At 36.7% G+C, this 16,553-nt stretch overlaps 1 protein-coding gene across 2 annotated transcripts in view; it reads right to left on the reverse strand.

Annotated features, from left to right (window-relative positions):
* The window catches only part of HDAC9 (histone deacetylase 9), a 453,421-nt gene that overhangs the window by 45,990 nt on the left and 390,878 nt on the right, over positions 1-16,553 (reverse strand). For both annotated transcript variants that reach the window (XM_041418222.1, XM_041418228.1), the window contains one exon: positions 9,812-9,930. In XM_041418222.1, the coding sequence (XP_041274156.1) occupies positions 9,812-9,930 (119 nt within the window). The remainder of the gene's footprint in view (positions 1-9,811; positions 9,931-16,553) is intronic.

Below are 16,553 nucleotides of genomic sequence, written 5' to 3' on the forward strand. Positions count from 1 at the left end.
TGGTGATGTGACTTTTTGAAACTACCACTATGAATTAATGTTAGAGGTTAATTACCCCTTTACCCACAAGTAACTAACATACCTTTTATAACACCTATTTCAATAACTTACTTTCTTTGTGACAATAGTACCTTGAACATAATGTTTTAAATTTTATTTTATATATTTGCTTGGATAAAATATCCCAACACAACAGCAACTAAGACAATTTCTGGGATCAAAGCTAAAAATACCACAAAAATCTCTTCAGATTACTAAAGAACTCCTGGTGCTGATACCACTCAGACCTAAAGTGTACTTGATACTGGGATAGTGTGAAAAAGATGAGTTTGCAGACTGAAAAAACAGATGGCCCCTTATCACCCCATGGGGCTAAACACACAAGAGCAAACTTCAGAGACGCCTTACCTTTACCTTGTCTATCCCTATCAGGAGAGACTGTTATACTAAGGGTTATTGCCTCTCAAGCCCTCCCTGTGATCAGCTTTTGAAGTCCATGGCCAAGAGGCCAGTGTGAGAATATCACCTCAGATAAGAGGTGTTTGCTCTGAGAAATATTCAGGACAGGAATCCATGGAGCCCATGATAGTTCAGCAGGGAACCACAAACTGCAGCTAATATCATTTAATCCCCTGTTGGTTTGAGAACTGCCTGCCATAAAAAGCATAACTGGCTGTTTATTTGTGCAGGCAAGAGATAACATCTTAAAGTTACAGTCTGCCTTAAGTAGTGGGGATGTGAAGCCCAAAGAAATGAACCATCCAAGCTCATAATCAAAATTGTGTGTGCTCTCTTCTTCTCTGACTAATGAGATGTAAACATTTTGGCTGCTGTCTCTTTTGAAAGATATTAATCAATCTATTGGTCAGAAATCACAAAGGATAGTTGGTCTTCAAATTACATGCCTTCTTTTATAGCATTTTGAAGCTGTGAACAATATGTTAAAAATTTTCCCATGGCGCAACCAAGTAAATACTTGTGGCACATGTCTATTTATTACAGAGAATGGTTAAATTCTAAGACATAAATCATGCTCTTCTACTAAAGACTACAAATTCCCAAAGACAAGACTAATTCCCAATGCAACGATGCTATAAAAGATCAGACGCTTTGTTATGCAGAAATCCACATTTGGAGATGCCTTTCAACAATGTTCTCTCAGGACTCAATCCTCTAAAAGGCACAGGCAAGTTGCTGAACACTGTGTCAAGCTCCATTAGTTTCAAAATGGCCCTAAAAACTTATATTTAATTTGCCCTATTTAAATTGTAATCTGACATGATTAAAGCTGCCTAAACAAAAAAAAAAGACTTTGTTCTTTCCTTTCTTCTACTAAATGACAGCATCTTTGTTTCAATAAGGAAAATTATTTTGTAAATTTAATTTCAAAACTGAGAGAAGATATGACCAACTTTACCTTTTTTGCATCCCTCACATAAGCTATTGTCATTAGCCAATGTTGCTACTGTAGCATGAAAGAAAAAAACATCAAGAGGTAGGTGAAGAGATAAGGGAAGATGACCAAAAAGGGAAAATAATTCTTAATGGCTCTCTAGATTATCTTTTTTTTCCCATTGTAATCTATCCTCTGCCATCTCCCCAGCAACTGCCCTAAATCAAGGAATAAAAGGGAATGGGCACCTGATGCTTTCTGCAGATGGATTGACACTGCATAGCTGAACATGCTGTACAGGTGGTTTTTCACTCGTACCAATTAGTTAACTAGCTAGCAGACAGATCTTCTCTTTGAGAGGCAGGAGTGGGAATGGAAACAGAAATCTCTCCTGGCTCATTTGCAGAAAGAAAGGCCAAGTAAAAGTGAAAAAGCAGGTGAAATCAACGCTTATTTATTAATATTTGTAATTTCACTCCCTTTCCGCTTAGGTAAACCCTTTCTGGAAGACACACCAGTTAGCCAGACAGCATGGAAAACACTGAGCAATAACAAAATCAGTACTAAGATTTCTAAATCCTTCAGATGAGTTTTATTATCCAGTTAGACATGAGTGCCCCAAAGTCTGAAGATGAGGATTTACCTAGTCTCAGTAAATGAGGTGAATTATTCAGTTTTCTCATGTCTCAAACCCATAGCCCAAGCCATTGACATATGCTTGCTTGCCAGTATGTGAAAGCAGGTTCTTCAACCAAACATCACATTTTTTTCTGAATTTCCCCAAGCACTAATCCCTTCATTAAATGAAATAATTTTTAAAAAAGCACTTTTCCTCTTATATCTTCACATTTGCCTTTATATGCTGTGTCCTAGAGAGGACACTAATTATATACAGTGAACTCCAATCTCTCTTCCACAGAAGCCAACAGACTACTCAGAGAACAGGATTTCTGGAATTTTCTACATTTCTTATTTATAAATGTAAATGTGATGTACAAGCCAATAATGTACCAGGTCCTGGAATCAGTGACAAATAAGTCACCGATATCTGTATTGCAAAAGCAAATCTAAGGAGTACAAATGCAAGAGTAAATAAACATAAACTGATTTAGGAGGCTGGGCAATCCAGTGGCTATGTCCAAACCATAGGATATGATACAGCCATGAGTGCTGTGGGTTACAAGGAAAAAGGAACCAAAATACTTCTTACAGCGAATCCTGTGAAAATAATCATGTCTAAGGGTTTGTCACCAATTAATTTGTCATCTATTTTGATGTTTGATACCAAACTATCATTTATTTAGTATACAAGAAATGACCCCAGAGAAAACCCAAACTTTCAGAAGTGAGTAACTGGAAGCAAAGTCTTGGTGCTACATTTTCTTGCTGTCAGGCATTGCGTATTCTGTAGCTTCCAAGAGACAAAAGGGACAGAAAGAAAATATCTGATACCAACGAGGACACTCCCCAGTGAAAAACTATCAATGATCATTGCTCCAACCCCTCTCCAATGCTGTTAGCTCTGAGTCAAAAGTTGAAGATCTTTCGTACTGGATAATCAGTCTACAAGCTCAAGTACCACACAGATAACCAAATTATGTAAAAAATAATCAAATATCTGAACTCAGGAGAATTCAGAAAAGAAGGCAGCTGTGGCAACTGAAGTAATTTAACTGCTTACTGCTACCATAAATTATCTTATGCAATCTCTCCCCCTCTCTGCTGCCTCTGGCACACATTGGTCCTTCCATGACCTGATTCAGCTTCAGCCCAATAGAAGTCTCTTCACTTTTTTGACATTGTTTTCTGATGGGTTGATGAGTTAATGCTCCAGGTGTTTACAGAGAGACTGACAAGAAGCTGACCTGGTGCAAGGTAAGCAACGGACAAGTCAGAAGGGGAAGTGGTGTGCAACCACCTTTTGTATGGCAAGGAGCTGCTCGGAGCAGGTATGCCAGCTATGAAACTGCAGTCAGAGGCAGTCAGTGCCAGACTTACCAAGATCACAGCTTCTTGTAACTGAGTCAAAAAGACTTTCTTACTTGTGAAGAGATTAGATGTGGCATTATAAAAGCCTACAATGTTATTTTTAGAAAATCAAACTGTGTTAAAAGAGCTACCAAGCTACTACTATTCTCTTTAGTCAGCTGTCAATTTTCATGGACTCCTTTTTCCTGCCTTCCTTTAACATATACCTATTACAATAGCCCCAGTAGTCCCAGTGAAGACTCTTTCTTGGAGTCAAAAGTCAGAGAAGACTTTCAGACAATCACAAGAAAGTGAAGTTCTTATCCAAAGACATGCTACCCAAAAAACTCACAGCCAGTCTAAGGCTGTCCAAGTCCAGTAGAGAGTAACATTATTATCTGGGGACTCCTTTAGAAACGAAGTACTTCCAGGAAAAAAACAAACCCCAGAACAACGAACATATATAGCCTTTTAAGTACTTGAAATACTCAGAATAGTCACATAGAATGTTTTAGAAATACTGAAGTTGGCACATGGGAAACTTCATCCATGAAACATATCTGAAGTACCAGGCTTTGACCCTGAGGAGTTCTGCATTTGAATTCAGTGATATGTCGTTCTAGTATTTGCCTTTGGTCTGTTTCTAACCCATATACTATGCCCAAAACACAGTGGGAAACTGAGAAGAATTCCAAGATACAGCAGGACAGTTGTGAAGGCTCAAGAAAAGACGAGTCATTGAATAAAAACTTTTGCATGAAGCCTTTGGTGTCTTGAGTGTGCTATGGCATTCCTAATTCTAAGGACGCCAGCTATTTATAAGTCTCCTTTAAAGCCTTCCAGTGACAGCTGGTACACCATGCTAGATCATTTGTTTCAGCAATCAGTCATCTCTTTACTACAATTGTGCCCGTTACTTCTGAATTTGCTTGTGCCAAGATGCTAGGTATTTTAGCTTTTATAACATTTCATGTTACATTCAGAGATCTTTTTATCAAAACTCATTACTCTCAGTGGGAATTGGAACTGAAATGTGAAGGGCAAAGCAACAGGAAACCAACAGGCCCCCAAGTTCAACCCGGTTGCTCTTACTTGTATCCTGCAAAGTATCAGTTCCAGCCATGAGAAGAGATTCCTCACAGAAGAGCTGTTGGCTATGTGTAAGTCAGCAGTCTTTCCTATACATTAATTTCTACCACTTATGCTGACATAAACTTTGGAAATACCAGGGCTCAAGAGAAGGAAAACTGTTAATAAGTTCAGCATTTTTTTCATTGGTCCCACTTGAATGAAGTGTATTACAACATAATGCAGCTTTTGATAGATGAAGGGAGATATTGCAATTTTCTCAAATAAAAATATTAAAAGTTGCAAATCAGCTTAGATAGAATCAGTCATATTTCAGGCACTGGATCAACTTTTCATTACAAATTTGGCGTAACAGAAGACAAATATTCCAACAGACAAAATATCATTTACTCTTTAAATGCCCACAGTGGTATCCTTTCCTACTGCTAATTGCTGATTCTATTTTGCACTCTGGTGTCAAATAGCATCTCTGGAACAGGAGAGTAAAACAACAGGAAAACTCTAGTAAATCATCATAGCTCTTAACAAATGTAGTGCTTCAGGAAGTTAAGTACCTTGAAAAAGGTCTTAATGCTTTCTTGACACTTCTCTATTTATTCTTTTTATGGAATGGTCACGATTTAATGAGCAATTATGTAGAATATTTACTTGAACAGTAAAGTGATCTTAGTGGCTTTAGCAAGCATTATTCTAAGGGCTGTTCTATAAAACAAAGAGAAAGTACTTCACCTCAGGATAATGTTACATGGACATCTTCAGCCAGCAGAGCTAAATTTAAAAATAGTTCCCTTACTAGATCTAACAACTTGCAAATTTATGATCAGATCTGACAGATCTTCTTCAGACTTGCTCACTACACAAAATTGAAATTGTGTGATATTACTATATATTTCAGCAGACAATGCAAAAATTAACAGTAAAATAAAGCACAAAATGTACCAATTCTATTTCCAGTAGTTCTATCTAAGGATCATCAGGATAACAGAAAAGAGTAGAGTCATACTCTTTAAGCATATCCTTACTATTCTAAATATAAAATTCCCTTTACTTCTTCTACCATTATTTTTCTTATATTTTATTGTCAATAGAACTTTTATTACTCCAGTACAAAAAGTGAATTTGATAGAAATATGTTTTGATAATACGTGTTACATGGTGCTGATATTTTGTGTTATCTTATTGAAAAAAATTGCTAATAATAAAAAGAAACCATTGGACTAGTCAGGAACTGAGACATGTTTTCCTCTCACCTGATTACATTTTATAATGAAAACAAAGCACTTTTACAGTCTCTGATCTAAACAAAGAGATCCCAAACACATCAATAGTTACTCTGCATAAGAGATGTGTATGAGAGTTCCAGCTGCTGCACCCACATTCACCTTACATCTCGGGGAACCACTTAGCCAAGCAACAGGGACAGAGCCATGCTAGTACTGAAGATAGACTTGACACTGCAAAAGGTATTCCTCTATTTCAGCTAATGAAGTTAAACTTGAGTCGCTACAGAAGGGGCACAGAAAGCAAAATCTAAGATAAGTTGCCTGAATATTCCTGACAGAACATAGCAGATATTAAAGAAGCTCCTGAGCAAGAGTTGGCACCTTTAACTGATGCAAGACCCTGGGCCAAGAGGATTAACAGTGAAATTTAACATGGTAATTGCCTCACTTTCTTCTCTTTGCTTTTTGATGTTAAACTTGGTGCAGTTCCCATAGCATAATGCCACAGGCAAGGCAGTGTCCGTGAGTAAAGATAATATTTTTAGCAGACAGAAAGTTTTTATTTGGAAAACAAAGTCCTTTTCTGACACAAACCCTTTTGAGGGGGGAAGACCTTCTTCAGGGCAAAGCGATTGTGAATTCAAAAGTATACCTGTTTCTAATTAGGCTAGGTGGCCTTTCATCAGGCTTGTCAATAAAGCTTGCCTTTCCTTACTAAGATATTAGGAATGTAGCTTGTACCAAAGGACTGAGAACTTCCCAGCAGCAACAAGTTCTGCCATATGCCACGAGTCATATCAAATCTTTGAAGCCCTTTTTGTTCTTAAAATAATATAAAATCCATCACAAAGTTTATGCACATGGGTTGAGTATAAATTTCAAGATGTGTATGTGTATGTAGGTGTATACAAGCACCTTTTGAAATCATAGCACATCATTAAGAGAGAGGATTGGCACAAAGAGCTAACATAAAGAAAAATGTGCCTATGAAATCCTCAAAGTTGGGGTTGAAACAAATGTTTTACTTAATGTTCATTTTCAATTCTACATTGCACCAAACAAATCTGTTTCACAGACAGGTAAAACTTAGTTAAATTTTGCTTAGTTTAGTGAAAACTAATCAACAGATGAGGAGGAATTGCAAAGCCACTTTGTAAAAATAGGGAAAGTGATCTGAAAAGTGCAATAAGATAGGAAAGATTCAAACTTCTTCCCTTCCAATCTTTTTTTAAACACTATCTTTTTCTTTTTTTTTTTTAATGGGAAAAAGACCATTAGTGATTTCATTCCTTAATACAACTAGAGATAAATTAGGAAGTGAGATATCTCCAAGTTCTGCCATCATCACTGATCTCAGTTGGCCAAATTCCACTCTACAGCCTTCTAGAGGAGTTGAGTCACCTCACTGTGAGAAATCCTTACTGCACAACAGACTCACAGATTTAAAATCAGCTTCGTATATATATATATATATATATATATATATGATTATTTTGTTGCTGACATGTTTCTTTACTAATAAGAAATGGCAACTCCTCAGTAAATAAGATTGTATGATAATATAGAAAAAAATTTAAATTCTGAGTTAAAGCAGATTACAGTTTACATTTCTCAAACTGTGCAGATTACCAGACCATTTTTTGTTGAAGGTAATTGCCTGCTCTATGGTTACTCCAATTAGTTCAATCTACTATCTTCATCCAATGATTTTTACTTTATAACGTAGGTTGAATGATTGGTTAATAAATTTTAAATTTTTCTCTTAGATTGTACTCTGAGGGAAAGACATAAAAAATTCATTACCAAGTATCTAGTGGCTTCTAAATGCTCTTTAAGAGCAAGGTTAGTAGCTAAGGATATATCTTCTCTCCTTTAACCTCAGTCTTTATCTAATTTGTAAAGCTTGTATTAAATCATAGAAATCAGAAAATTAAACGTATTACGTGTACACAAAATACTAAAGATTTATAAAGAAAGAATATTTACAGGTTCAGCTTTACTTCTTGGCAAACAATTCCTAATTATTGCATACCAATTATATTAAAATTTTGCACAAATATCTATTTTAATGTTCAATATGAAAGTTTCCCTTTGGACCTTTTTTTTTCTTAATAGAATGTTCATTTTCCTACATTCCACATACAGTATGTTATGTTCTAAAATAGAATGGTGGAATGTGGAGAATTTTGTTTTGAGGAAATAATAAATTCCTTTGCTCTGCAAAAATGGCTTTATTCATCCCTCAGGTGCATGATCATTATCTGACTCTATCCCAGCTTTTCTCGTAATTTAAAAAAGAGCCACCTACACTGGCTTTTTTTTTTTTTGTCTGTAAGCAAAAAATCACCTTTTTTTTTTGCTTACAGCCAAATATGCAGAAGTAGTGTGCAGCCTCTTATATTAGAAAATGTATTAAGATTTATTTTAAAAAGTTATGAAGAGCTAATTAATTAATGAATGAAAATTAACACTAATTCTAATGTCAGTTTTCCTTTGCTGCAATTTCTAGTTAAATTGTTGAAGTTGCTATGCCAAAATATTATATATGCCAAAGCATCTTGCATCCTTAAGGGACACACAGAATACCTTCTCAGCAGCTAAATACAGATAGTTATGCAATGGTTCAACAAAATATCTAATTTAGTACCAGCTGAAAGTTCACCTCCCTGCCACACAAGCTCATGGGATGGTGCTGCTGACCAGGAACCACACATGGAAAAAAACAGCGAGTAAATCACTCACCTCTTCCTGCAAAATGTTTTACTAAAAATCATAATACACAGGGAAATGATACTCAAACATGCACACTGCCTGCTATGTTTCTTTCCTCTCCAGTGTAGCCACTGCATTAAGCTGAAAAGCTGTGCTAAAACTCAATATGTCTAACTTGCAGCCAGAGGGATATTCCATTTCCAGCCCATTTGTGCATTAGCACCTGTGTAAGCATCTTTGGGTAGACCCCTGCACTGCTCTCTGCATTCTCCCTTTCCACAGCACACCCCTATGGACACTCACTCTGTTCCTCCATCACTTTCATTGGTATTCAGGGGAGCCTGTTTAGCATGCAGTGAAAATTAAAATAAAAAAACGCATGTCTGCCCTGAACCTCCTGAGGTAAACAACAGCTTTGGTCTATTGATCTGTAACAAAAGGCAGAAGTTAGAAGGACAAAATCCTCTGAACTGGAGTCCATTTCTGCAGTGTTTTAAATGCCATTAAGTCTCATTGACTTCTCCAGACTTTTCCCAAGGCATTTACCATTAGCAGCAGAGGTCCACATTTAATAGTGGTTGAAGTGATATTATAGACTGAATACATGGAATAAAAGTAGATATACTGAGGAAAATTATGCACAGCATTGCATTAGGAAGCCATTTTGTGTTGTCCCATGTAAAGCAATTGATATAAAGCAATGTTACAATGCACATTCTGTAGAGAGAGTTACTACATCACCCAGCCTTGCTTAACATCCCAGGCTCAGAATCAGTTTGGCCACAATGTCTGGTAAGACCTAAGGATTTTGGAGTGCTACAAATGAGATGTGTCAGGCAGACCTGTCTTTCAGAAAGTATTAAATCTCTGCCATAAGCACACATTTTGAAAGACTGAAATGGACATACAAATATTGAGACCCAGAAGAGTAATATTTTAGAAAAATTTGGCCTTCATAAACACTGATGTAATTCAGGATTAATGCCATGGAGCTGAAAAGATTGCAATAACAAAAGAGCAATATGAGATTGGATTTAGGCATCCAAAGTCTAAAATCTCCAATATATATTTAAAGAGAAGTAACTTACTCCAGCATTTGGAAATTGGGGCCTATTGAAAAGCATGAAACCTCTAAAATGTTATTTGAATGCCAGAAAGTAATACTTTAGAAAGTCAAGACAAAAATGCCAAGAGGAACATAAAGGAGTGAGCCAGGAACTCTAACATGTTTGCTTCCATCCTATCCATGAGTTGGGCAAGCACTGCAGTTCTCCAGGCATCTTGGGTATTAACTGCTGGACAGTCCCTGCCCTCAGTGACACAGCTGTCATCTCACAAAACAGAAACATAGATGTGAACTGGATTTATATTCCTGACTAGGAATATAAATACCAACTCAGGAACACGTGCCAATGGCAATACCTACATTTAGCTGTGACTTTGTACCCGCCCAGCGGAGGGTCATGGCCTTCTACAGCATCAAATCCGGCCGACACCAGGACAATTTCAGGATCAAACTCATTGGCAGCTGGCATAATCACGGTCCTGTGGAATGCAAAGAACCCAATGTGAAAAAATTAAAATAACTTCCATCTTCATTATATAAATTGTCACAATCAGAAAAAACCCACAACACAAGATATTTTATTTTCATTAAACTTATCTCTGTAGTAGCTGTTCAAGTCCAAGCTTCAATGAATTTCTTTCTATAATCACTCTTTTTTTCTTTTGTATGACTGAGAAAAAAAAGGCAGGTACATGTGAAAGCCTCTAATATTACTTACACATCTGTGTCTGTTTTATCCTGCTGCCTATAAAAAGCTGCCTCTTCCAGGGAAGTGACTAATGGTTTACAGAGAGCTCTCAAAGCCTGACTGGAAACCCGGACTGCTCCAGTTAGTGTGAACTTGGTGTAAATTTGAACTATAAATTTCTTTTGGGAAAATGTTTGCTTTCCAAACTTTTTTTTTTTTTACTCCTTAACATTTTTAAATGTTCGTCGAGGTGGGGGGGTGACTCTAGCAAAGGAAAAACATGAAATTCCCTTAATCAAATCCAGACTATGTTGTCAAGCCTTTCCAAGGTCAAGCACAACAGGAATGTGACAACCACAAACTAGTGACAGCAACCCCTGCTGGTGTCAGGAAGATAATTCAGCCCTTTACAGTCACAAAGATTCCACTTTTTTAACCCCTTCCTTGACAAACTTATGTGTGGATATTTTATCACTTGGATTTTGCCCTTCTCTAATCTGAAAGCCTGAAAGCTGTATTGAAGGAGAAGATAAGCCCCTTTGCTCTGCACTTGCGGATGTGCTCTTTCAGGCTGACTCCAAAGGGAAGGAGTAAGGATGCCTTTTGCACTAGTTTGACAAACACTGAGCCTGTAATGGCTGTACTAAATCAGGGGGACATGGCTAACATTAAAAGGCAAATACATATATGAATGTTCTAGAAAATTAACTCTAGAAAATCCCAATTGGTCTACACTGGTCAGAATGTGAAGATTAATTTTGTGCATGTGTAATGCTATTTAAGTTCAATGTTTATTGTTTATTGGAAAAACAACTTAGTCCAAAGAAACCATATTTTTGTTGAAAGGTTTAGGTTTTCTGCAGGAAAAAGACACATTAATGATATTAACAATTCTCTAGGGTTTTCTTTTGTTTAGTTCTTGATCTATGCATTATAAACTTTATTTTGTTTTGTTAGCCTATTCTTAATTTTAGTATTAGGAAAATGTTCATTTTACTTGTTAATCACAAAAAAAGAGAATTCAGATGAAGCAAAAAGTCTCTGTCAGATCATGCATCATTTCAATGAATACAGTTCTACATTTAAAAAAGGATAGAGGTCACCCAAAAATTTTTTGGTGGTTTTGCTGAAAAAATTTTTTTTTTGGTGATTTTGCTGGAATTGCACCACAAATATCTCCAGGCAAAGTGATATAAATTGTGAAATATTCCTTTTTTTGCAAGTCATTAGTAGGCCTCTGCTGAAATATGGATTCCAATATTGAGCATTGCACTTCAAGAAGGACCTAGACCAACTGGAGAGATCAAAAGTGAAGAAAAAACTTTTAAAAAACATAACTTAAGTGGATAAATAACATAAGTATAATTATTTGATTTGCATAACATGGGAGCAAACATGATAAAAGTGCACGAATATGTAAGTCATTGCAAGAGGAAAGAAATAACCTGTTCTGTACCCTGTGGACAGGACCTGAAGCAGCTGCAGCAGGAAACATGTACTTCAGAGAACGGAACAAGCTTTTAAATACTAAGAATAAATAATAATATAAATAAAATGCTTAAAAGAAAATTAGAGACTCTCTATCTCTTGGACTTTTTTATAATGTATTTGTTTCAGCTATTTTTTATTATTCATTATTTATTTTTTATAATAGCTGAAACAAATATCCACCAAGGTTGCTATAGGTTCGAGCTGACATTTCCTAGAGGCAGGCAGTCAATTACTCCTCCTCTGGGCTTTTTTTCCTATTGTTCCACGATGTAGAACTCTCTAACACACAAAGTACACATAGGAATACTTACATTAGACATTACAGTGACCAAGCTTTTGCAGGCTAATCTCCACAAAGCTAGGGAACAATATCAGGAATAAAGGTCTCCTATGCAACGTCTTATGTACATACCTTCTGATACTCTAATTACAAATTCATTGTCTGAAGCAACACATACTTCCCAAACTTCCCCACGTCTGCAACACATGTGGCATGGATCCTGATCACTGATGAGGACTGTGGTTGATACACAATCTTGATCTGTCCCCATAGCACTATACATCTTATAGACTGAAAGAAGGAGGGATCCTATGAAGAACCCTCCCTATCTGCAGCCACTTGAGCTTTTGCCCTCCTCCTCTCCATTCATATTTCCTCAAATTCAAGTCAGGCTCTGCTTTTTATTTCTTCATGTCAAACAAAGTGGCAGCACTACAGAGTACAGCACAGACTAAGCTCAGGAGTCAGACAATGGAGTGTGTTCAGTGCAGAGAAGCTCTGCAAGCTCAAGTTGCTGAGCAGTAACAAGCCTCACCAGTCTAACACACAAAGAAATTTTTGAGAGTCTTATAATTTGGAACATTGGGAAAATCTACCACACTTCTACCACATTTCAAGACCTTGCTCTTAAGCGTAAAGATGTCAGCACATTTTTTAATAACAATGGGGCAAAACAATGCATTTGACCCTTAATCTCATTCATAGAAGCAGCAAAAATTGTTTAGACAGTTTATTCAATTTTTTGTCAAATAAATATGTCTGACACTAAAACTGACAGCCATACTGAGTAGCAATAGGAAAATTATTAAATACTGAAAGCAAGGTCTTTTGACACAAAGAACCAGGAATAGCTATTAACACCATCTTTAATAGTGCTGAACAGGAAATAGTAGCACATTTATAAATCTCTACAGAAATGATATATAAGAATCTCAGCTCAAGACTGAGAAGACTATAACGCTATATGACTATAAGACTACAATGCCACTGGAGGTGGCATTTAGAATTCAGTGTTCTGTTAATGCTTTCAGCATTACCTCAATTCACTTTACCAAATTAATAGCTAAGAGGGTTTTTTTCTGAAAGAAATAATTTTTTCTTTTAAAAATGTATACAGTGTGTGTTACATTTCACCAGAAAAATAGCATCCTACTTTTTCTGTATTATTGTCTCACAAACTAAGACATAACTAAGACATAACTTTGCTACTGCTACTTTCCACACTATGTACCAGAAGAGCTAACCTGTATGCCCTGTGTTAATTCTTTTTTATCCTCCATAGTATTGAGGAAAGTGGAATTTCAGAGTTCATCCATCTTATACTGTTCATCATTTAATACAGAAGAACCTCTACGGACTTTTCTTTTTGAAAGATATCATGGAAAACTAAAAAAAAAAAAAAAAAAAAAAAAAAAAAAAAAAAAAAAAAAAAAATTTAAAAATCTCTTTACTGGAACAGCAAGCTTGACTCCTCTCTTAAACATCTCAGAGTGTCCCTGGTCCTCATTACAGGAGTCAAGGCTATGGTTTGGTCTTTCAAAAAGATGACAGCCACAAGTCTCTCAATTGCAAAGACCACATAGGCCTTTGGTTCCTAAATTTCTAATCCAGTCTTCTACATTAATCTACAGACATTTAGGTGGTTACTCTTTTGAATAAATTCTATGACAGATCCATTCAAAAAAGAGAAACTTAACATCTGGAAAACAGCATTTTGGTTTGGAGTTTATGTAGGTAGGCCATCTGTAATGTTTGTCTGGAATGTTTGTCTTGTTTTGTGGCAAGAAACACACATGAAAATTCTTTCACAAAAATGACAGATACTTTCCTAGCTTATGAAGTTCTATAAGGAATGATACACACACATATTTTTAAATATAGTCTTAATTTCACCAGGACATACATAAAACCTTTTGCCATTTGTCACTGCTCAGGCTTTAGCACCTTCATATCAGTGTCTTTAGGAAAATCACAGAATCACAGAACCATAGTATAGCTTGGGTTGGAAGGGACCTTTAAAGATCATCTAGCCCACCCAGCCTGCCACGGGCAGGGGCAAAAAATGTTTTGACCTTGGTAGTTGTAAGGAAAGCCTACAGAAAGCAACATGATTATTTCTCCCTTGCAAACAATCTTTTCCTACCTCAGGATTGTTGGACAGGCAGGTTCCTCATCCTTCACTATCTCTTAGGAGCACAGAATTATCAGAGCCTGTATCTTGCATGTTTTCTATCTCTTCTATATTCTGTAGGGCACAGCAAGTAGTAAACAGGAGGAATCATACACTGGCTGTCTCCTCAGGAGCTCCTATAATCATGTCACTTCCCTTTTCAGCTGCCTAAGAACAGAATCCTCTGAATCTGATCATAACAGAAAATATGATGGGTGTTTTTTTTTTTTTAAGCAGACAAATAATATTGGTCATACACTAATACATATTCATGTTAACCTTCCCAGATTCCTCAGAGTAGCTCTATGCTCAGAAGTTAGGCTGCAGCTGGCAGGATTTGTTACGGTGCAAAGGGTCAAAATTCTACTCACCAGAAATCTTTGCAAGGGTGCACCAGCAGCCTGCATTCAGACCCTGCTAGGAACACTGATTATCATATGCCCAGCAGGAGTAAGAAATATGATTTGGCTTCTGGCCATGGGTCACCAGACAGGTACAGACTGGGGACTGGCAGGCCATCACTTCTTTTTGAAGCCAGTCAGGCTCCAGAGCTTATCAGCAACTGACGTTAATGCTAGGATCCTTCTCTGACAAAAAAAGCAGCTTTTGTCAGAAGAGAAATAGATTTTATTCTTCCACTATGGCTCACACTCTCCTCCACTTCCTTCTCCAAAGAAAATAAAACACATAAAAGTGATATTTATTTTCTGTGATCTGAATCATATAGAAGCATAAATATTTGGTATACCATAATCACCTAATGATGACAGCAGAGTTACAGGGGCATCTTGCCTGGCTGACTGTTTCCTTCTTTTCTCATTCATTTTTATTAATAAACATGTCAAAACCTGAAAGCTTGAGCAGCTGCATCGCAGAAGTTATTTATCTAAACCTTGCAGTTAGAGTGAAACTGTGTCTTCCAGATCAACGTAATGCAGATTCTTCTTTCAGTCTGATGGTACTGGGAACAGAGCATGTATCTAGGAAGCTGAAAAGATTTCTTTTTGTCAGACTAGATTTCCCCAAAGAATTAATATGTTCCATTTGGGTATGCTGCTGTCTGCAAAGAAGCCAAGGGATGGCTTCCAGTTGGGTGTAGTTCTAGAGAAAACATCAGGCATGTGATCTTCCCCTCCCCACCAATCTGAACATCAGATGCAAGACATTAAAGTATTTCTACCAAGGGACTCTGTTTCTTTTATTCTATTCTATTTTTGTACATTCAAAGCACATGGCTAGGATGCTACCAAACATTTGTTCTCCCAGAAGAGATTGCAGAGAAGTACCCAACGCAGAAACAACTCTCTAAGCACCACAACACAGAGCTGGAAATCTCCAAAGAAAGCTAAACTTATGCAAATAGCTACAATTCTTTTGCTGTGTTAGTTTAAAAAGGAAACAAGCGGGAATAACAGTGCAGGACAATAATTTATGTAACAGAAAAATAATCCGTGCTGTTCTAAAACTGCAGATTGGAATGGCTGAGTAACATAAATGATTTGCTCATTCCCTAAAATCCTCCAGTGCTTTTATTCAGTGATCTCAAAGTACTTTGAGAACACTGAAAAACAGAAAGGTTCGTATCTTCAGCTGGTATAAATCAGTATAGCTGTTTCTGATTGCATACTCCTCTAAAGAGGCATTTCTTTACCCACTTCACAGATGAATCAGCTAAAACTAAAAGCTGGTAAAAGCCTTGAATAAATTACCCAGTTGCCTCTTGAAAAACCTTGAGAGAAAATGCGGAAGACTCTAAAGTCCATAACTTCTACAAGTAGGGAAGAAAACTATAAATGCACTATTATTTGTTCAGTTATACCAGACTTGTATTTTGAAAGAATATAGACATCTACAATGCATTAATGCTGTTATGGTGGGGATTTAGCCACCAACTGGAGACTCAGTCTGTTGTTTGAAAGAATGTAGGTCTGCCTACAGTTTCTCAGTATCACCTCATGTAAATAAAATAGTATACCAATCAATCACCATGTTGTCCTACCTTAAAATTACAGAAGGCAAAGTTGTTGAATGTTCCCTGATAAAAACAGATCAGAAAGCATTTAAAGGATTGCCCCTATAGGTGTATGGAACGTACAGTATCTGTTATTTTTACGTGTTGTTTGCACATGTTTTAATATAACACAGTATCAAGTAATGTCTGTTCTCACAGAAAGCTACATAGAATTTCTGTACAACTCGTACCTAATACTTTTTTCTGCATCAATTGACTCCATAATAGTGTCTCTCACTAAAATTTTGGCTTAATTTCACAACATTCCTTTGTGCCAGTTCTGTTGTCAGCCCAAGTTCATCAAAGCCAAACTTGAGAACATTCACCCAAAACTCCTTGATGATTATCACCTGGCCATCAGCTTTGTCCTGGATTTATCCTCGAAGGCATACCAAAATTCCGCCAATTTTGTCTGCATTAGTTTCTAAGACATATATTTTATAGAAGTTTTATCTTTACAGC

This window comes from Onychostruthus taczanowskii, unplaced genomic scaffold, assembly GCF_017590055.1.
Source record: "Onychostruthus taczanowskii isolate IOZ18803 unplaced genomic scaffold, ASM1759005v1 scaffold59, whole genome shotgun sequence".
NCBI lineage: Eukaryota > Metazoa > Chordata > Aves > Passeriformes > Passeridae > Onychostruthus > Onychostruthus taczanowskii.